General features: G+C 59.0%; 1 protein-coding gene across 3 annotated transcripts; it reads left to right on the forward strand.

Moving 5' to 3' along the window:
- Window positions 1-246: 246 nt before the first annotated feature.
- On the forward strand, window positions 247-20,022 carry KMT2B (lysine methyltransferase 2B). 3 transcript variants are annotated; one of them, XM_070632639.1, is made up of 37 exons: window positions 248-631; window positions 1,755-1,827; window positions 2,073-4,102; window positions 4,339-4,452; window positions 4,539-4,689; window positions 4,967-5,246; window positions 5,408-5,463; window positions 5,710-5,988; window positions 6,278-6,372; window positions 6,648-6,746; window positions 6,888-7,001; window positions 7,143-7,289; window positions 7,388-7,483; window positions 7,952-8,069; window positions 8,609-8,722; window positions 8,880-9,064; window positions 9,139-9,228; window positions 9,320-9,424; window positions 9,558-9,631; window positions 10,204-10,319; window positions 10,416-10,507; window positions 10,589-10,726; window positions 11,462-11,620; window positions 11,853-11,973; window positions 12,051-12,129; window positions 12,231-12,391; window positions 13,423-13,650; window positions 13,732-15,028; window positions 15,118-15,207; window positions 15,283-15,392; window positions 17,922-18,059; window positions 18,145-18,219; window positions 18,320-18,497; window positions 18,798-18,905; window positions 19,022-19,105; window positions 19,224-19,353; window positions 19,446-20,022. In XM_070632639.1, the coding sequence occupies exons 1-37, from the start codon at window positions 269-271 to the stop codon at window positions 19,719-19,721; spliced, it is 8,163 nt and encodes a 2,720-aa protein (XP_070488740.1). In that variant the 5' UTR covers window positions 248-268; the 3' UTR covers window positions 19,722-20,022. The 3 variants fall into 3 exon arrangements, with proteins under 3 accessions (XP_070488739.1, XP_070488740.1, XP_070488741.1); XM_070632638.1 differs by having other exon boundaries at window positions 247-631; window positions 5,408-5,988; XM_070632640.1 differs by lacking the exon at window positions 1,755-1,827 and having other exon boundaries at window positions 502-631; window positions 5,408-5,988.
- The last annotated feature ends 99 nt before the right edge of the window (window positions 20,023-20,121 follow it).

Genomic DNA, 20,121 nt, shown 5'->3' on the forward strand with positions numbered 1-20,121 from the left:
GGCCCTGCGCTTCACCCCTCTCCGGCCGCGTCGCGGGGGTCTATGCACTTCAGGCGCGGTCTCGGGGTGAGGGCCGACCTGCCCGGGACTCCGGCTCCCGTGGTGCCCCGCGCGTGGCCGGCCCAGCCCCCGGCTCCCGCCGACCCCGCGGCGGCGCTGGTTGTTGTCGTGAGTGAGCCGCCCCGCCCCTCCTCTCCCTCCCCTCCCCCCGGCCCTGCGCACGGGCCGCCCCTCCCCCCGCCTCCCCGGCCCCTCTCACGGTGCCAAGATGGCGGCGGCGGCGGGCGGCGGCGGTTGCCCCGGGCCTGGCTCCGCGCGGGGCCGCTTCCCGGGCCGGCCGCGGGGCCCCGGCGGGGGCGGGGGCCGCGGCGGACGGGGCAGCGGGGCCGAGAGAGTGCGGGTAGCTCTGCGGCGCGGCGCCGGCGCGGCGGGGCCAGGCGGAGCCGAGCCTGGGGAGGACACGGCCCTGCTCCGTTTGCTGGGGCTCCGCCGGGGCCTGCGCCGGCTCCGCCGCCTGTGGGCCGGCCCGCGCGTCCAGCGGGGCAGGGGCCGGGGCCGGGGCCGGGGCTGGGGCCCGAGCCGGGGCTGCATGCCGGAGGAGGAGAGCAGTGACGGGGAATCCGACGATGAGGTGAGGCAGTCGGAGGCGTCCCCAGCGCCGGGCGGGGCAGAGGCCGGGGGCTTGCAGGGGTCTGGGTGGCCCCGAGGGGTGGCGTGGCGAAGCGGGGTCCTCAGGGCCCCTGCGGAGGGAAGAGACCCTGGCAATAGGCATGGGAGGAGGTAGATTGCACGGAGCTGTCGGTGGAAGGGGCCTCGGAAAGTGGATAGAGAAGCCCGGGCTGCAGCTGGGCGCTGGGGCCCGAGACGGGTGCTGCGGAAGAGTCCTGGCTGATCCTTCTTGGTAGTTGGCAAGGCGAAGGCTGTAGAGGTGGACGAGGAGGCTCTGGGGACTGCATGCCCAACCAGTGGTGGTTGACAGGACAGCGTGGCTTTAGTGGACCCAGGCAGGGCTCTGGGCACTCACCTGTAGGCTGCCCCGCCCGGCCTCGTAGCCTCTGCCACATCCCTAGTTTTATCAGTGCCCCAATTCCTCTTCTGACCTAAAGTGAAGAGAGGAGAGAGTGGTGGACAGCCTCCTCTTGGGGGCACAGGTCGAAGAGAAATGGAACGAAGGCTGAGACTGGGCACTCCAGCTGGTCGGAGTTCAGCTCAGGATTTATCCCCAGCCTCTCAGAAAAGGCAGGAAGGTGTGGGTTGTATTACTTAGGACAGTTTGTAGCCACATGAGGGCTCAGGGTGGATCCTAACATGATAAACCATTTGATACACACACAAACAGAGCCTGCTTGGGTGCCTCTATTCCCATCTTTATTTAAGAAAAAAAACTACAGCCCGAGAGAGTGTAAACGGAGGCCCCACTTGTCTGAGTTGGAGCATGAGGCACTTTAAGGGTAGCCTACTGCTTGGCCTGAGAAGACACTATGCTGTTCCCTTCTGAGCCAGCGAACCTGCTGGCAGTGTTGCTGTGGTCTGGCACAGGAGTAGGGGTTCACAGTGCCCTGTGCCTCCGTCCTTAGGGAGAAACCCTGTCTGCTACTCCCTTCACCATCCTGTCTTTGTAGTTCTTTTGTAAATAGGCAGGGGTACGTTAGGGGGGAAGCTGGGGAGATTCCTCAATACCTGAGTCTCAGGTGGCAAGAGGGCTTTGGCACTGACTGCTGTTTCTCCCCTCCACCCCTGGTCCCCTAAATCAGGAGTTTCAGGGTTTTCATTCAGATGAAGATGTGGCCCCCAGTTCCCTGCGCTCTGCGCTCCGATCCCAGCGAGGTGAGTGATGGGGAAACTCTACCTGTATAGTTTTACAGGAATGTTATTCTCACTCCTCGTGTCAGCTCTTCCCTGTTCCACTAGAGTCTCCATCAGTTACCGAGTGTGTTCTGTGTTCAGAGCCCAAGTTAGGCTGGGCTGTGGGGGAAACAGACAAGTAAGACTTAGTCCCTGCCCTCCTGGAGTGCCTTCCTCAGTCTGCAGGGCTAGCTTGACCCATCTCCCCACACCTATTCTCCTTTTAGGTCGAGCCCCCCGAGGTCGGGGCCGCAAGCATAAGACGACCCCCCTTCCGCCTCCTCGCCTAGCAGATGTGGCTCCTACCCCCCCAAAGACTCCTGCCCGGAAACGGGGTGAGGAGGGCACGGAACGGATGGTGCAGGCACTGACTGAACTTCTCCGGCGGGCCCAGGCACCCCCAGCTCCCCGGAGCCGGGCATGCGAGCCCTCCACTCCCCGTCGGTCTCGGGGACGGCCCCCAGGACGGCCAGCAGGCCCCTGCAGGAAAAAGCAGCAAGCAGTAGTGGTGGCAGAAGCAGCTGTGACAATCCCCAAACCTGAGCCACCACCTCCTGTGGTTCCAGTAAAACACCGAACTGGCAGCTGGAAGTGCAAGGAGGGGCCCGGCCCAGGACCTGGGACCCCCAAGCGTGGAGGACAGTCTGGGCGAGGAGGTCGTGGAGGCAGGGGCCGAGGCCGAGGAGGGCTCCCCTTCGTGATCAAGTTTGTTTCAAAGGCCAAAAAAGTGAAGATGGGACAGTTGTCCTTGGGACTTGAATCAGGTCAGGGTCAAGATCCACATGAAGAAAGCTGGCAGGATGCCCCCCAAGGAAGAATTGGGTCTGAACAGGGAGAGGGCCCCTGCTGGAAGAAGGAGCAGAAGCTGGAGGAAAAGGGAGAGGAGGAGAAAGAAGAGGAGAAAGACGAGGAGGAGGGGGAAGAGAAGGAAGAGAAAGCTGTAGCTGAGGAAGAGGAGAGCGTAGCTGAGGAAAAGGAAGAGGCAAAGCTGCCATCACCACCCCTGACTCCTCCAGCCCCTCCACCTCCTCCACCCCTCCCACCCGCCTCAACATCTCCTCCATCCCCACTTTGCCCTCCCCCACCCCCAGTGTCCCCTCCACCCCCACCATCCCCTCCACCACCTCCTGCCCCAGAGGAGCAGGAGGAATCCCCTCCTCCTGTGGTCCCAGCTACATGCTCCAGGAAGAGGGGCCGGCCTCCCCTGACTCCCAGCCAGCGGGCAGAGCGGGAAGCTGCTCGAGCAGGGCCGGAGGGCACCTCTCCTCCCACTCCAGCTCCCAGCACCACCACCACAGGAGGCTCTCTGGAAGACAGCCCCACTGTGGCCCCCAAAAGTACCACCTTCCTGAAGAATATCCGGCAGTTTATTATGCCTGTGGTGAGTGCCCGCTCTTCCCGTGTCATCAAGACACCCCGGCGATTTATGGATGAAGATCCCCCCAAACCCCTAAAGGTGGAGGTCTCACCTACTCTGCGGCCTCCCGTTGCCGTCTCCCCACTTGCCCCCCAGGAACCATCACCAGCCCCCTCTCCACCTCATGCCCCAACTCCCCCATCTACCCCAGTGCCACTCCCTGAGAAGAGACGGTCCATCCTGAGGGAACCCACATTTCGCTGGACTTCACTGACCCGGGAGCTGCCCCCTCCTCCCCCAGCCCCTCCACCAGCCCCACCCCCACCTCCTGCCCCTGTCACTCCATCCCGGAGGCCCCTGCTCCTTCGGGCCCCTCAGTTTACCCCAAGCGAAGCCCACCTGAAGATCTACGAATCGGTGCTTACTACTCCTCCTCTTGGGGCCCCTGAAGCCCCTGAGCCAGAGCCTCCTCCCGCTGATGATTCTCCAGCTGAGCCTGAGCCACGGGCAGCGGGCCGTACCAACCACCTCAGTCTGCCTCGATTCGCCCCGGTGGTTGCCACTACTGTTAAGGCTGAGGTGCCCCCTCCTGCGGTTCCAACTCCGAGCAATGGGCAGCAGCCTCAGGCTCAGCTACAGCAGCCCCTGCAGGCCTTGCAAACCCAGCTGCTGCCCCAGGCATTACCACCCCAGCAGCCACAACTGCAGCCACAGTTACAGCTGCAGCCACCGCCACCACCACAGCAGCCATCACCCCTGGAGAAGCCCCGGATTGCAGGTCTGGGTTCCTTACCACTGTCTGGTGTGGAGGAGAAAATGTTCAGCCTCCTCAAGAGAGCCAAGGTGCAGCTATTCAAGATCGACCAGCAGCAGCAGCAGAAGGTGGCTTCTCTGATGCCGGTGAGCGTGGTGCATTGGCCAGGCCCCTGCACCGAGTCATCCAGCCTCGATTCTCTGCAGCCCCTTAAGCTTCTCCTCCCTAGAGCCCCCAGCCCTGCAGGGAACCCTCAGAGCCAGTTCTTCTCCCGTCCCTCAGCTTCCTGTGTTCCTTTCCTGGCCCCTTCCCTCCCCCATGGTACTCCCCCAGCCCATTATTCCTCACTTTCTAGCCTCTGACCCTGTTTATTCCCCCCTAGCCAAGCCCTGGAGGGCAGATGGAGGAGGTCATGGGGACTGTCAAGCAGATCTCAGATAGAGCTGCTGTCAGGTCTGAAGATGAATCAGTGGAAATTAAGAGAGAGAGACCATCGGTATGGAATGGGAGGAGGGCTGTCTGAGGAAGGCTGGTTGCAGGAGCACAAGGGGCAGCTAGCCACACGTGGTTTCTCTCCCCCAGGGCCCTGAGTCCCCCGTGCAAGGTCCCCGCATCAAACACGTCTGCCGTCATGCTGCTGTGGCCCTGGGGCAGGCCCGGGCCATGGTGCCTGAAGACGTCCCCCGCCTGAGTGCTCTCCCTCTCCGGGATCGGCAGGACCTCGCAACAGAGGGTAGGGGTGGGTGTGTTGTGGGGAGATTTGACAGCTGTGTCAAGTTCGGGGGCCGGCGAATGCCTAGGAGAATGAGAGCAGAGTGGGTGCTTGGGGCTAGGTGACAAGGGGATTGAAGTGCGAGGTCTTAGAGCAGGTTTGGGGGCACCTGGAACCTGAGCAATATGGGAAAGTAGGGGCCAGCGGGCTGATTGAATGGAATCTAGGGGAGAAGAGGGAAGTGAGGTAGAAGGGCAGGTGTCTTCGAGGCTCCATCCCCTCCTCTCCGCTGCACTAGATACTTCATCAGCATCTGAGACCGAGAGTGTCCCGTCACGGTCCCGGCGGGGAAAGGTGGAGTCAGCAGGGGCTGGGGGAGACTCAGAGCCTGCAGGGTCCGCAGGGACCCTGGCCCATACACCCCGGCGCTCTCTGCCCTCCCATCATGGCAAGAAGATGCGGATGGCACGGTGTGGACAGTGTCGGGGCTGCCTGCGTGTGCAGGACTGTGGGTCTTGTGTCAACTGCCTGGACAAGCCCAAGTTTGGAGGCCCCAACACCAAGAAGCAGTGCTGTGTGTGAGTAGCTGGGGTGCAGCTTCCATTCCCACCCATGGTTGTCAGTCACCCAGGCCTCCTGTCTTGCCAGAGCAGTGGGATTGGCATCCTTGTGGAGAGCTTCCTCTCTTCCCCCAGACCACCAGTCCCTTACCCTGGTGACGTGCTGCTCCCCTCCCCAGATACCGGAAGTGCGACAAGATAGAGGCTCGGAAGATGGAACGGCTGGCTAAAAAAGGTAACGAGGTTTGCGGAGCGTTTCTTTATACAGCCTTGTTTAGATTCTTGGTATGGGGAAACCATGCTCTCTTTGCTCATCTCCCCTTGTCTTTGCAGTCCACCATCCTTGTCATCTTTTCCATCGTGTGCTTTGGTTTCTCCCATACTTGTTCTCTTCTGCCCCACTTTTTTCTGGCTTTTCTCCATCCCGATGTCCCATGTCCCTGGCTGAGCTCAGATCCTACCAAGTCCCCTGTTCCCACAGGCCGGACGATAGTGAAGACGCTGTTGCCCTGGGATTCCGATGAATCTCCTGAGGCCTCCCCTGGTCCTCCAGGCCCACGCCGGGGGGCGGGAGCTGGGGGGCCCCGGGAGGAGGTGGTGGCCCCCCCAGGGCCGGAGGAGCAGGACTCCCTCCTACTGCAGCGCAAGTCAGCCCGGCGCTGCGTCAAACAGCGACCCTCCTATGATATCTTCGAGGACTCGGACGACTCGGACCCCGGGGGTCCCCCTGCTCCCCGGCGTCGGACCCCTCGAGAGAATGGTGCGAATTGCTTGTTGCTACTTCTGTCAGTCAGTCCTGCGTCTTTTGCATGGAAGGGACCCCAGACCCAGGGCTCTATCAGTATGCTGGAGAAAGTAGCTGAGTGCAGAGAAGAACGTAGTTTTAGGTAGACAGGGAGAGCTGGTGTGTGAGGTTTTCAGTAGCTTTTTGAGCAAGGCCTAAGAGTCATCCTAACGGACCTTGGTTAGTTCAAGAAGGCCCTGGGGACCAGGTAATATTTGGGAGTTGTTGAAGAGGGGGAACCTCACTGCTCATGTGTCCTGCCTAGAGCTGCCAGTGCCAGAACCTGAGGAGCAGAGCCGGCCCCGCAAACCCACCCTGCAGCCTGTGTTGCAGCTCAAGGCCCGAAGGCGCCTGGACAAGGTCAGCATGGCCCCACACCAAGAACCCTGAGCCCTGTGGAAGGCATGGCTCCCGCCCTCCAGGAGCTTCCTGGCAAGTCAGGGTAACCTGCTCACCTGAGTGCCGTGGTGTGTGCACACCAGAAGACAGGCCCTGAGGGGTGAGGCAGGCCTGTCCTGGAAGGCAAAGGATCTGGGCAAAAGCTAGGGTTGGGCAGGCTGGGAGCGAGGGCAGTGAGGAAACAAGTCTGCCAAGGGTAGGGCTGGCAGCCTTCTGACCACCACCATCCTCCCTAGGATGCTTTGGCTCCTGGCCCCTTTGCTTCTTTCCCCAATGGCTGGACTGGAAAACAGAAGTCCCCTGATGGTGTGCACCGGGTCCGTGTGGACTTTAAGGTATGGCATTGAGGGGTCGGGGTGGGTAGCAACTGTGATTGGAAGAAACTTATTGATTGTTCCCAAGAAGACAGGGCTTTAAGGATGGATCTGGCTTCTGTTCTTGGCTGCTCTCTGATCCCGTGTCCTCTCTTCCCTCAGGAGGATTGTGACCTGGAGAACGTGTGGCTGATGGGCGGCCTAAGTGTGCTCACCTCTGTGCCAGGGGGCCCACCGATGGTGTGCTTGCTGTGTGCCAGCAAAGGCCTGCATGAGGTTGGATACCTGCATTTTTTCACAGCCCCACAAGTCTTCACTGGCCCTTATTGCCTGATTTCTTGGGCCCTCTCAGCAGAGTCTTATTCCCTGGCTTCCTGGTCTCACGCTGTGCCCATCATTCACTCTTCCCACCCCCAGTTGGTGTTCTGCCAAGTGTGCTGTGACCCTTTCCACCCATTCTGCCTGGAGGAGGCAGAGCGGCCCCTGCCCCAACATCATGACACCTGGTGCTGCCGCCGCTGCAAGTTCTGCCATGTCTGTGGGCGCAAAGGCCGAGGCTCCAAGGTTTGGGCACGGGCCATGGGGCTGGTGGCGGCGTGGAAGAGAAGAGTATTCCTATTCCAGTAGGTTCTGCATTGCTATCTCTCTTTCTCATCCAACAGCACCTCCTGGAGTGTGAGCGCTGCCGCCACGCTTACCACCCAGCCTGCCTGGGGCCCAGCTACCCAACCCGGGCCACACGCAAACGGCGCCACTGGGTGAGAGACAAGGCCACGTGCCTGCTTGTGAGCTCTACCTCATGCCACCACACCCTAGACCTGCTCAGGCCAGCGTTCTCATGAGGAGGGGGAGCTGGAGGTCCTTAGAGAGCTTGTTAAACATAAGGTGTTCTTTTCAAAATTTCGTGGACACAATTTACATGGAGAATTTTTACTAACAGCTTCAGGGGCTCATGGATGCCATCGTCCTGGGCACAATCCCCTGCTCAAGCCTAACGTCCTCTCCTCCCTGTGTCCCTCTGCCAGTCTGCTCACTTCATTCCTCTCCTGCTCTGATTCTCTTCCTCTCCCTCCTCCACTTTCTCATCTCTCCCCACACCTTTTCTCCTCTTACTCACTCTTCCTCATCTGTCTCCTGCCTACCGTCTACTCCTCTTTGCCCATCCCCCCTCACACTGCTCCAGCCTGGTGCCTGGCACTCCCCCTAACGTGGCCCTGCCCCCCCAGATCTGCTCAGCCTGCGTGCGCTGTAAGAGCTGTGGGGCGACTCCAGGCAAGAACTGGGACGTCGAGTGGTCTGGAGATTACAGCCTCTGCCCCAGGTGCACCCAGCTCTTTGAGAAAGGTGGGGACCTGGCAGGGGACCTGGGCCCTGAGGGGCCACCGGGGAATGGGCCAGGCTCCTAGACAGACAGATGCTCTTTTCTTGTGGATTACCCCCTCTTCTAGCCATGGAACCTTTCTTTCTGTTCAGGGTCCTCTTCCACAGAAGCCCATCGGTCCCTTACATAGAGGGACACAGCCCCACCTGTGTCTACTGTGGGCAGTGGCATTGGAGGGCCTGGGACCCCACCTCATGGTGGCCCCTGAGATGCCTCCTGGAACCTCAGGTCTCCAATGAGCACTTTGAAAGCCTGGGCTTTCCATATTTATTCAGGCAGCATGTTTAGCAAAACCCTATTGTCTGTGAGGTGTTAGGGCTACAGGGTTGGTAAAGAAGCGTTGTCCTCAGCCAGCTTTGTGGGAATAGTAGGGACCCAAGATGGGGCATAATGGAGGCAGCCCATGCAGCCATCAAGGGCTGGCAGGCCCTGATAGGGACTCTGAGGGCAGGTAGTGGCCCCAGCCCCACTTGACTTGCTTTCTTTTTCCTTCTTCCTCCAGGAAACTACTGCCCAATCTGCACACGCTGCTATGAAGACAACGACTATGAGAGCAAGATGATGCAGTGCGCACAGTGTGACCACTGGGTGCATGCCAAGTGCGAGGGACTTTCAGGTGAGTGAGTGGATCCCTGGAGTTCGATCTCTGCCCTGTGGGGATCCCTGTCCTACCCCCCACCCCAGGCCCTCAGAGGACAGGTGATCTATGGGCTACTGAGAGTCCTCACATGCTCCCAGACCATTCTCTCCTTTCCTGCTCTGGCCTGTTCTAGATGAAGACTATGAGATCCTTTCGGGGCTACCAGACTCGGTGCTATACACCTGTGGACCGTGTGCTGGGGCCACGCACCCACGCTGGCGAGAGGCCCTGAGTGGGGCCCTGCAGGGGGGCCTGCGCCAGGTGCTTCAGGGCCTGCTGAGCTCCAAGGTGGCGGGCCCACTGCTGCTGTGCACCCAGGTCTGGGGGCTCGGGCGGCAGGTTGGGGTGGGGCCAGGCCCAGCACCAGCCTTGCTAACTTCCCCTCTCTGCAGTGTGGGCAGGATGGAAAGCAGCTGCACCCAGGGCCCTGCGATCTGCAAGCCGTGAGTCAGCGCTTTGAGGAAGGCCACTACAAGTCCGTGGTGAGTGGGATACTGAGAGGAAAAGGTGGGTGCCAGGAACAGAGGGCCAGGGTTGAGGTAGGGGCCTGGATCCTGACAAACCCCCTTACAGCACAGCTTTATGGAGGACGTGGTGGGCATCCTGATGAGACACTCAGAAGAAGGGGAGACCCCAGAGCGTCGGGCTGGAGGCCAGACAAAGGGGCTCCTACTGAAGGTGAGCTCTTTGGGGGATGCCTCTAGGGTGGCTTGAGTGGTCGTGGGGAGGAGAGAGTGGATTCTCCAGACCCTGCCCCTGCCAGCTTTCCTGGGGAAGCCAGTCCTTCTCATCCTGTTAACCCACTTCCCAGCTGCTAGAGTCTGCGTTCGGCTGGTTCGACGCCCACGACCCCAAGTACTGGCGACGGAGTACCCGGCTGCCAAAGTGAGCAAGGCTGGGTAGCAGGAGGGGACCAGGGAGTGAGGGCAAAGGCCAGGGCACCTGGGAATCCAGAGTCAGGCTGGGCTGAGACTAGATGAAGAGCAGAGTCAGGGTCTGGGATTGGCGGGGGTGGAACCAGGATGAGAGTCCCCAGCAGTTCCAGATTAGCAAAGACCAGGTTGTATAGTTAGCTCTCACTCTGTTTCTACTTTGAGCAAGCCAGTTTTGGGGAGCTGGGCAGGCACTGATGACCCAGACTGTCAGGGTAGTGATGGGGAAGCCCAGGGGGCTGTGGGAGTCCAGAGGAGGTGCTTGCTGGAGCCTGGGGCCTAAGACTTCCCAGAAGAGATGACATCCGAGCTGAGATGTGGAGGAAGAGGATTCCAGGCATGAGAAACAGTATCTCGTGTATCACAGGTGGCATAAGAGCACCTGGCTTGTTCTAGAGACTGAGAAAAATGCTACGTGGAGAGAAAACAAAGGGTGTCATGGCATGTTTAGGCTGAGATTGTGGGTGGGCCCCAGTCCAGCCACTCTTGTTAGATGTGTCAGATGCTCATCCTTCCTGTCCACAGTGGAGTCCTTCCCAATGCTGTGTTGCCCCCCTCCCTGGACCATGTCTACGCTCAATGGAGGCAGCAGGAACCAGAGACTCCAGAATCAGGGCAGCCTCCGGGGGACCCCTCAGCAGGTATTTGGAAGTAGGGGCTGGAAGCCAGAGCCCCTGAGTTTGTGGACCAGGCTCCGGGTCCTGATTCTTGAACATCCCTTCCCACACACCTTCTAGCTTTCCAGGGCAAGGATCCAGCTGCTTTCTCACACCTGGAGGACCCCCGTCAGTGTGCACTCTGCCTCAAATATGGAGACGCGGACTCAAAGGTGAGGGCTACTGCATGAAGCCCCAGGTGGTGGGGCCTGGTCCTTGGGTCCTCCCCTCACGCCACTCCTCTTCTGCCCCAGGAGGCGGGGCGGCTTCTGTACATCGGGCAGAATGAGTGGACACATGTCAACTGTGCCATTTGGTCAGCTGAAGTATTTGAGGAAAACGATGGTTCCCTTAAGAATGTACACGCTGCTGTGGCTCGAGGAAGGCAGATGGTGAGGGCATGGGCCTGGAGGGTGGGCAGCCCTCGGGGTCTTGGGTAGGGCCCCTCCTAGTGGAGACAGCTCTTGTTTCAAAGTCTCTACCCCAGCATGTCCTTTCCTGCGGGTCCTAGGTACTTTTTTCAGTTGTCCCAGGAATCTGGTGCTGCAATGATAGAGGCTTTTTTCCTATTTGTGCCCTTGGGCCATAATCTGGGCCTAAAGCCAGGCAGACTAAAAGTTAGAAGACCTCCTATTGATTGAACCTGTGCAGAGGCTCTCCAGACAGGATGGCATTTAGCTCTTCCTGCGTCCCGTGAGGTGAGGTATTGCCTGGGTTAGAGCCCCCCCCACAGTGTGGCCGCTGGGTCAGGAACTGTAGAATGCCTCAAGCTCACCGTCAGGAGGTGGGAGGATGGAGTTACCGGCCACAGGGGTGGATGTGAGGAGTAAACGAAATAGTGCAGGTTCCACATGAGAATGTTGCGAGGCAGATGGTAAGTGCCGCTTAGTAAGTGTTAGCTGTTATTTTTCTCCCTACTGCAACACTGCTTCAAAAACTCTTAAGTAGTTCTGATGTGAACCTGGTCCTGGATGCAGCTAGGGAAGAGGTTATGTTGGTGAGTGCCTTTCTGTGCAAGGTGCTGGGCTTGACAGGGACCCAAGGAGAGTCTCAGGACAGCGATGCTAAGCGTCAGGCCCTGGCCCCAGTCACTGGCTTCTCCCCTTAGCAGCCCCTTCCACCCGCAGCGCTGTGAGCTCTGCCTGAAGCCTGGAGCCACGGTGGGATGCTGCCTTTCCTCCTGCCTCAGCAACTTCCACTTCATGTGTGCCCGGGCCAGCTACTGCATCTTCCAGGATGACAAGAAAGTTTTCTGCCAGAAACACACAGACCTGCTGGATGGCAAGGTTGGCTAGACCTGTGAGGGAGACAGCTCCCCACTGCACTCTCTTCCCCTTCCAATCAGGGACCCCTGCAGCCCCTCAGGCCTGGCCTGGCCCTGCTGCCTCTCAGTGTCTCCTTGTTCTCCCCAAGTTCTTTAGCCAAGCCCCCACCTCTCTAGCCCCTGCCTAAAGAGCCTTCCCTTGCGTCCCCCCAACCCCCACCAATCCAGCACCCCATTTGCCACCCATCTCCCAGGAGATCGTGACCCCTGATGGTTTTGATGTTCTCCGCCGAGTCTACGTAGACTTTGAGGGCATCAACTTCAAACGAAAATTCTTGACGGGACTCGAACCTGATGCCATCAATGTGCTCATTGGTAAGCCACTTGCTGTCTACCCTGGTCTTCCTGACCTTCCCTGGCCCCACCCTCCTGACCTCTTCTCTGCACCACAGGCTCCATCCGAATTGACTCCTTGGGTACTCTGTCTGATCTCTCGGACTGCGAGGGACGGCTCTTTCCCGTTGGCTACCAGTGAGCAGCCCAGGGGTAATTGGTAGGGTTGGAGGACTTCAGGACTGGGTCCCCTTTCCCAAATTATCCTGACCCTCCTGTCTCACACGCCCACCTAACAGGTGCTCCCGTCTGTACTGGAGCACGGTGGATGCTCGGCGGCGCTGCTGGTATCGGTGCCGAATACTGGAGTATCGGCCATGGGGGCCGAGGGAAGAGCCGGTTCACCTGGAGGCAGCGGAGGAGAACCAGACCATTGTGCACAGCCCTGCCCCTTCATCAGGTCTGCCCTTGGAACTGCCTTATTTTCTTCCATTTGTTGTAAAGGCACTATCAAAGAACTTAATGGCTGTGCATTATGTGCCAGGGGCTGTGCTCAGCGTTTCATAGGAATTGAGGCGAGAGCACTGTGCTGCCTGCTTATGGGGGGGTGAGTGGTAACTGCTGGACAAGTTAAGAAGTATTTTCGGCCACCTGACTTGGGGCACATGCTTATGTAACGCTCCCCACAGCCTCCTGAGGAAGGTACAAGTCACGCTGTACTGCACCTCGAAAGAGCAGTTGCTCTCCACGGTAATGTAGTGGTAGAGCCAGGACTTGAACCTGGATCTGCTCAGTTCCCAAACTGGCACCCTCACAGCCATGCTGCTACTGAGGGATGGAGCTAAGAGCTGGGTAGCACAGAGCAAAGAATGGGCTTGGAGACTGGTAAAGGGGGAGAGGCCATTTGGACTTAATGAGAGGAGGAAGAAGCTGGCATTGTGTTTGTGAGTAAAGGGTGTGTTCCAGGTTGGAGTGTGACATGGAATAGAGAGGGGAGGAGGGTGGAGCCGTTCTGGCTGGAAACAAGGGAACATTGGGAGGAAGCAGCAGAGATTAGCTTGCACAGGTTGGGTGGAGCCAGGTAATGGGGAGCCGCCAGCTCCAGGATGGGGCAGATGCGTTTGGTGTGGCAGGGATGTGCAGAGCAGGTCAGAAAGTGGTAGGACTGGCCGTGCTGGACAGAGGACAGGGCCCCTTGTGGCCTGTGGGGCCTGAATCAGAGAGGGAGCAGTAGGCAGCCAGGAAGAGGGGAGATGGCAAAGGATGGGGGAGGAAAGGTCAGAAAGGGACCCTGACCCAAGTGTGTGTGGGTTTTGCAGATGCCACCAAGGAGTTTGGGGGCTAGGTGATGACTGGAACAAGTGCGTGCTGTGTCGGGGTTCGGGGCAGGGCGGAGAAGGTGCAGTGTGTTCAAAAGAAGGGAGGGCATGTGAGGAGAGGCTTTGACAAAGAGCCCCTGCCAGCCCTGATGTCATTCTCTGGCCTCTTTAGAGCCCCCAGATCATGTGGACCCCTCACCAGATACAGATGCTCTTACCCCAGGAGCTCCTGAGCACCACTCGCCTGTTCAGAACCTGGACTCCACTCTTCGGCCAGATCCAAGCAGCGCTCCTCCTTCGGTCCCCCGCTCTTTCTCGGGGGCTCGAATCAAAGTGCCCAACTACTCACCATCCCGGAGGCCCTTGGGGGGTGTCTCCTTTGGACCCCTGCCCTCCCCCGGTGAGTATCTGGGAGTGTACGGGGAGGGGTGGGGCAGGTGAGGCACGAGTACCTGACTGACAATGACCTTTCCCCCCACAGGAAGTCCGTCTTCTCTGACCCACCACATCCCTACAGTGGGAGACCCAGATTTCCCAGCTCCCCCTAGACGCTCCCGTCGTCCCAGTCCCCTGACCCCCAGGCTGCCACCATCACGGCGGGCCTCTCCCCCTCTCAGAACTTCCCCTCAGCTCAGGGTGCCCCCTCCTACCTCAGTCGTTAGAGCCCTCACACCTACCTCAGGGGAGCTGGCTCCCCCTGGCCGGGCCCCGTCTCCTCCACCACCCGCTGAAGACCTGGGCCCAGACTTTGAGGACATGGAGGTGGTGTCAGGACTGAGTGCTGCTGACCTGGACTTTGCGGCCAGCCTGCTGGGGACTGAGCCCTTCCAGGAAGAGATTGTGGCTGCAGGGGCAATGGGAAGCAGCCACGGGGGCCCAGAGGACAGCTCAGAGGAGGAGGCCAGCCCCACCCCCCGCTACGTCCACTTCCCTGTGACTGTGGTGTCTGGCCCTGCCCTGGCCCCCAGCGCCCTCCCTGGAGCCCCCCGCATCGAACAGCTGGACGGAGTGGATGATGGCACAGACAGCGAGGCTGAGGCAGTCCAGCAGCCTCGGGGCCAGGGGACTCCTCCTTCAGGGCCGGGAGCAGGCCGGGCTGGGGTCATCGGGGCTGCAGGGGACAGGGCTCGACCTCCTGAGGACCTGCCGTCAGAAATTGTGGATTTTGTTTTGAAGAACCTAGGGGGGCCTGGGGAGGGGGGTACTGGGCCCAGAGAGGAGCCACTCCCCCCAGCACCTCCCCTGGCCAATGGCAGCCAGCCCCCGCAAGGCCTGCCCCCTAGCCCAGCTGACCCCACTCGGACGTTTGCCTGGCTCCCTGGGGCCCCAGGGGTCCGGGTGTTGAGCCTGGGCCCTGCCCCAGAGCCCCCCAAACCTGCCACGTCTAAAATCATCCTTGTCAACAAGCTGGGGCAAGTGTTTGTGAAGATGGCTGGGGAGGGTGAGCCTGTCTCACCCCCAGTGAAGCAGCCGCCTCTGCCCCCTCCCATTCCCCCCACGGCTCCTGCTTCCTGGACTCTGCCCCCAGGACCCCTGCTGAGTGTGTTGCCAGTGGTGGGAGTAGTCCGCCCCAACCCCCCTCCACCCCCCCCTCCACTGACGCTGGTGTTGAGCAGTGGGCCCCCCAGCCCACCCCGCCAGGCCATCCGCGTCAAGAGGGTATCCACCTTCTCTGGCCGTTCCCCACCAGCTCCTCCCCCAAGCAAGACACCCCGGCTGGAGGAAGATGGAGAGTCCTTGGAGGATTTCCCCCAGGGTCCAGGGCTTAGTGGCAGCGGGTGAGTGAGTGTGCTGAGGCCATGGAGGTGGGCAAGAGAGGTAGGCCGAAGGCAGCTGAGCCTTCTCACAGTTCCCCCACCACCACCAGGTTTAGCCGAGTGAGGATGAAAACGCCCACAGTGCGTGGAGTTCTCGATCTGGATGATCCTGGGGAGCCGACTGGGGAGGAAAGCCCAAGGTGAGTGGCCAGGCCCCTTTCCTTGGAGGCCCTGGGACCTCTCCCTCTCCCCTTCTGACAGGTCTCTCCTCACAGGCCCCTCCAGGACCGGTCTCCTCTGCTGCCACTTCCAGAAGGTGGTCCTCCCCGAGCCCCCGATGGTCCCACTGACCTGCTGCTTGAGTCCCAGTGGCACCACTACTCAGGTAGGGCCCGGCCTTTCCCTCTCACTGCCTGCTTCCCTGTGCTTGCCTCAGCTTGGGGACCAACGGATACAGAACGGCCCACTTCAGGGATCCTCCACTGAATGTTGCACACTGTGTACCTACCTGGGTACGACAAGCCCGTGTCTGGGTGCTAGAATTTTGGAGATGCCCTTGGGGAGCTTATGGCCTATGGCAGAAACAGAGAGAGAGAGGAAGTTTCAGCTCGATGTGACAGGTGTTCTGCAAGGGCCTGTCCAGCACACCCAAGAGCCCAAGGGAGGGCTTCAGAGCCTAGTCTGCCAAGGTCAGAGGGTTAGGTACCTCGTGAAGCTAAGGATGAAGTCTTTGGAGGTCCAGAGAGGATGGAGCCCACCTAGGACCCGGAGGAGGGACAAGAACTGTAGGAAGGAGGTCAGAGGAGAGTGGTGTCTCAAGAGACCCTGAGAAGGGAGTAACCAGCAGCCCCAGTACCACAGAGGACACCAGGCATGTGGGTTCTAGGATCAGTGTGCCATATTGATCAGGTGGTACAGGGAGGGGGAGATGTGTGTCCGAGTCCAGAATTGACGACAGTGGTTGATAAGGAAGCCAAAACAACACCTAGGCATCACGCCATAAAGCTCAGCTAAGAGTCTGAGAGGAGGAGGTGGGGCAGCAGCTTAGAGGGCTTGGTGTGAGGGCTGAGACAGCAAAGCCCAGGATGAAGACTAAGGGGGCTCGTGGATGGAAAAAGAGGGGGCAGGAGGCATGGCGGTGGGGCTGGACTAGGAGACTCCTGAGGGTGGAGGAAAGGTGAGGGACGTCAGCACACAGGGTAGGGCACTTGGAGCAGTTTTGACTGGTGGACTCAGTGAGGCTGGAAGGAAGTACAGTATTCTGTTGGTCATGTGGACAGTGAGAGAGGGAGTGGGCTGCAGCCAAGTAAGCCGGTAATTAAGCAGCCTAAGGCTTGAAATTTCTTGTGGCCCCAATGTGTGGAATTTCTCATTATGTGGAGCTTAGCTGCTGAGCATGGAAGTGGAGTGAGGTAGGCTGAGACTGCTTAACTGAAAGGCTACTTATGGGGGTGGGAGATGGCATGAGGATATCATAGACAGGTCCCTACACTCAGGGACCAAGACCACATTTTGGTAGAGGAAACAGACACTCCCATTAGCAAGTACACTGCAGCTTGGAAGGAGCATTGTGAGGAAGAAGGCAATGAGAGTGCCTGGGCGAGGCCCCTGGAGTCAGCCTGTTATATTCAGGGAGCAGATGGAGGCAAGAAGGCTAAAAAAAGGTGGCGTAAGTTGTCAGAGCTGGACCCAGGGACACTGAGGCCTGGAGATGATGTGGGTCACACAGTAAGAATCAGGTTTGGAGGCTTGCTTGAGGGTGGGAAGGCACTTAGGCAGGTTGGCCGAGAGAAGCAGTGAAGGGAGAAAATGCCGCCGTGTGAGCCCCACCTCTCCTAAAGCGAGCTCCACTCAAACATCCGTTCCCCCCACTCCACCCAGATACAGTAGTCAGTCCTCAGTCCGCATCCTGTGGGAGCCAGCAGCAGCATTTGGTGCGCTGATCCCTCCCTCCTTGAAGCACTTTCTTCCCTGGCTTCTGGAACCCCAGCCTTCTCCTCACCTCTCTGGTTCTGCCTCCTCATTGCCCCAACCTGTCAACTTTGGCATGTCCCCGGGCCCTCACCTTGACTTCTCTCTGTACACTCAACTCCCAGGTGCTCTTGTCTAGCTTCATGGCTCCAAATCCCAGCTCTAATTCTGATAGCCCCCAGATTGCTAGCCACGGTTCTATAACCTGCTGCCTGCTCACCATCTCCATCAGCAAGTTGCAAGGGAAGGTTTTCTAAGAAGAATCTCACACTCAGTGTGTCCCAAACTGAGCTCTTGACCTTCACCCCAACCTTGTCACCCCAACATCATCACCATCTCAGTCAGTGGCAGTTTTATCCTTCCAGTTGTTTAGGCCCCAGACCTCAGAGTTGTCCTTGACCCCCCTTTCTCTCATATCGCCATCTCTTCCCATCAGCAAGTCCTGTCTGCTCTAAGATCTTTAGCCCCTGAGAAATCTCTCAAGTAGCTCATAATGTACATATACTTGATTCTTTGAGTATGGACCTATGTAATAATATATTTGTAGTATTCACAGAAACATGCTGCATATAAAAAGATACATGTGCTAAATCTAATTCTCTAGTATTTTTAATTTTGTGTGAGAAACAGCAGAATGAGGGGTATTTATGGTAGACTGGTTTTGAGTAAGCCCTAAGTGTGTCCTGCAGAGCCACAACACTCCAGGCCTCTGTGGAACTGCCCATCTAGGCAAGAAGTCCTACAGAAAAGGGACCACAGGCCCTTTAGAAAAAAGTAATGTCTGTTCTATAGGGTTTGCCAGGCAATTAGAGGAGGAGGCGGGCCTTCAGCCCGAGCACCTGTGCCTTGTGCTCAGGGAGGAAGGGGGAGTAGTGGGGAACCAGGGACTTTTGAGTCCAGGAGGGGTGATCCTCACCTACTCTGACCTGCTCCTTGGGACCAGGTGAGGCTTCAAGCTCTGAAGAAGAGCCTCCATCCCCAGAGGACAAAGAGAACCAGGCCCCGAAACGGGCTGGCCCGCATCTGCGCTTTGAGATCAGCAGTGAGGATGGGTTCAGCGTGGAAGCAGAGAGCTTGGAGGGTGAGTTGGAAGTAGCAATGACAGGGAGGGAAGGTATCCCATAGAACACCAGCCTGACTCTGCTCTCTACCTGCCCTCTTCTCAGGGGCATGGAGAACTCTGATTGAGAAGGTTCAAGAGGCCCGAGGGCATGCCCGGCTTAGACATCTCTCCTTTAGTGGTAAGTGGGGGTCCACGGGGATTCTGGGGCCTGGGGTGACTCCCTGAGGGCAAGATGGGCCTCTGACATGATTTGTGTGTCCTCACCTTTGACTCCGCAGGAATGAGTGGGGCAAGGCTCCTTGGCATCCACCACGATGCTGTCATCTTCCTGGCAGAGCAGCTACCCGGGGCCCAGCGCTGCCAGCACTATAAGTTCCGCTATCACCAGCAGGGAGAGGGCCAGGAAGAACCACCCCTGAACCCTCATGGGGCAGCCCGTGCCGAGGTCTATCTCCGGTGAGAGGGCTGGGGCACGATGCCTGGGTCGGAGGAGCTCTGTGCGAGTTCTTGAGGGTGTGACAAGTCCATACAGATTGGAGATGGAGGCCTGGGGAGAAGACCCTCCACCACTCAAGGCACTAGAGTTCACATCAGAAGAACGAACCCCATCCATTCCCCTTTTACTGTGTCTTCAGTCGTAGCGGTATTCCTCCTGCCCTGCCAGCAGCAGGCCCAGGCCAAAGAATAGATGGGTACCATGTGGTTGGAGGAATGCCTGTGAACCTCCCTCCTTCCCTCCCTCCCTCCCACCTGCAGAAAGTGCACCTTCGACATGTTCAACTTCCTGGCCTCCCAGCACCGAGTGCTGCCTGAGGGAGCCACCTGTGACGAGGAAGAGGATGAGGTGCAGCTCAGGTCAACCAGGTACAGAGGGCAGCCAGGATGCTGGGGGTGGTCTGGAAGGGTCCTAAAGAGGGTGACCAGGGGCAAGAGAGGTCATTCCTGGATACCAGCCTGTGTGACACTGCTGCCCCCACCAGACGTGCCACCAGCCTGGAGCTGCCCATGGCCATGCGCTTTCGCCACCTCAAGAAGACATCCAAGGAAGCTGTGGGTGTCTACAGGTTAGTGGGGTTGGGGGGAGGATGCCCCTTGGGTGGATGGACAGGCACCCTGGTGTGGGGCTGCCTTGGTTCCATCCCCCTGCCCCCTGAGCTCGCCCTTGCCCATCCTACCCTGCAGATCTGCCATCCATGGGCGGGGCCTGTTCTGTAAGCGCAACATCGATGCTGGCGAGATGGTCATTGAGTACTCTGGTATTGTCATTCGCTCTGTGCTGACTGACAAGCGGGAGAAGTTCTACGATGGGAAGGTGGGCTCCACCAGGTGATGGGAATGAGGTGGGTGAAGCAGGGCCTGCCCATGGGAACAGAGCACCTGACTGCCCCCACCCTATCCTTGTAGGGCATTGGGTGCTATATGTTCCGTATGGATGACTTTGACGTGGTGGATGCCACGATGCATGGCAACGCCGCCCGCTTCATCAACCACTCGTGTGAGCCCAACTGCTTCTCTCGAGTCATCCACGTGGAGGGCCAGAAGCATATCGTCATCTTTGCCCTCCGCCGCATCCTGCGTGGTGAGGAGCTCACCTATGACTACAAGTTCCCCATCGAGGATGCCAGCAACAAGCTGCCCTGCAACTGTGGCGCCAAGCGCTGCCGTCGGTTCCTTAACTGAAGCCGTGGCTGCCCACCACGCCCCCGCTGCCATCTTGCCCCTAGCCTCGGGGCTCCCTAGTCCCTCCCAGAGCATCTCACCCCCACCCTCATGTTCAGGGTGGATGTGGGCATGCAGGTGGCAAGGGCCCTGCCTCCACCCCTCCAGCCCACCCAGCAATCGCCCCCTTTCTGCCCTGGGGGCCCAGGATGTAGATATTGTACAAAGGTTTCTAAATCCCTTCTTTTCTATGCACTTTTTTATTTAAGAGGGTGGGATCCCTGGTGGGAACCCCCCACAATAAAGTCTGTCAATGTTTGGAGAGGTTGTCTTCCCATTTCTATGGTGCCGGGGGCAGGTAGGAGCTTCTGTTTCTCCGTGCCCCCCACCCATCCTGAGCCAAGGAAGCCCATCAGCCTCA

The sequence above is a fragment of the Equus przewalskii genome, chromosome 9, assembly GCF_037783145.1.
Source record: "Equus przewalskii isolate Varuska chromosome 9, EquPr2, whole genome shotgun sequence".
NCBI lineage: Eukaryota > Metazoa > Chordata > Mammalia > Perissodactyla > Equidae > Equus > Equus przewalskii.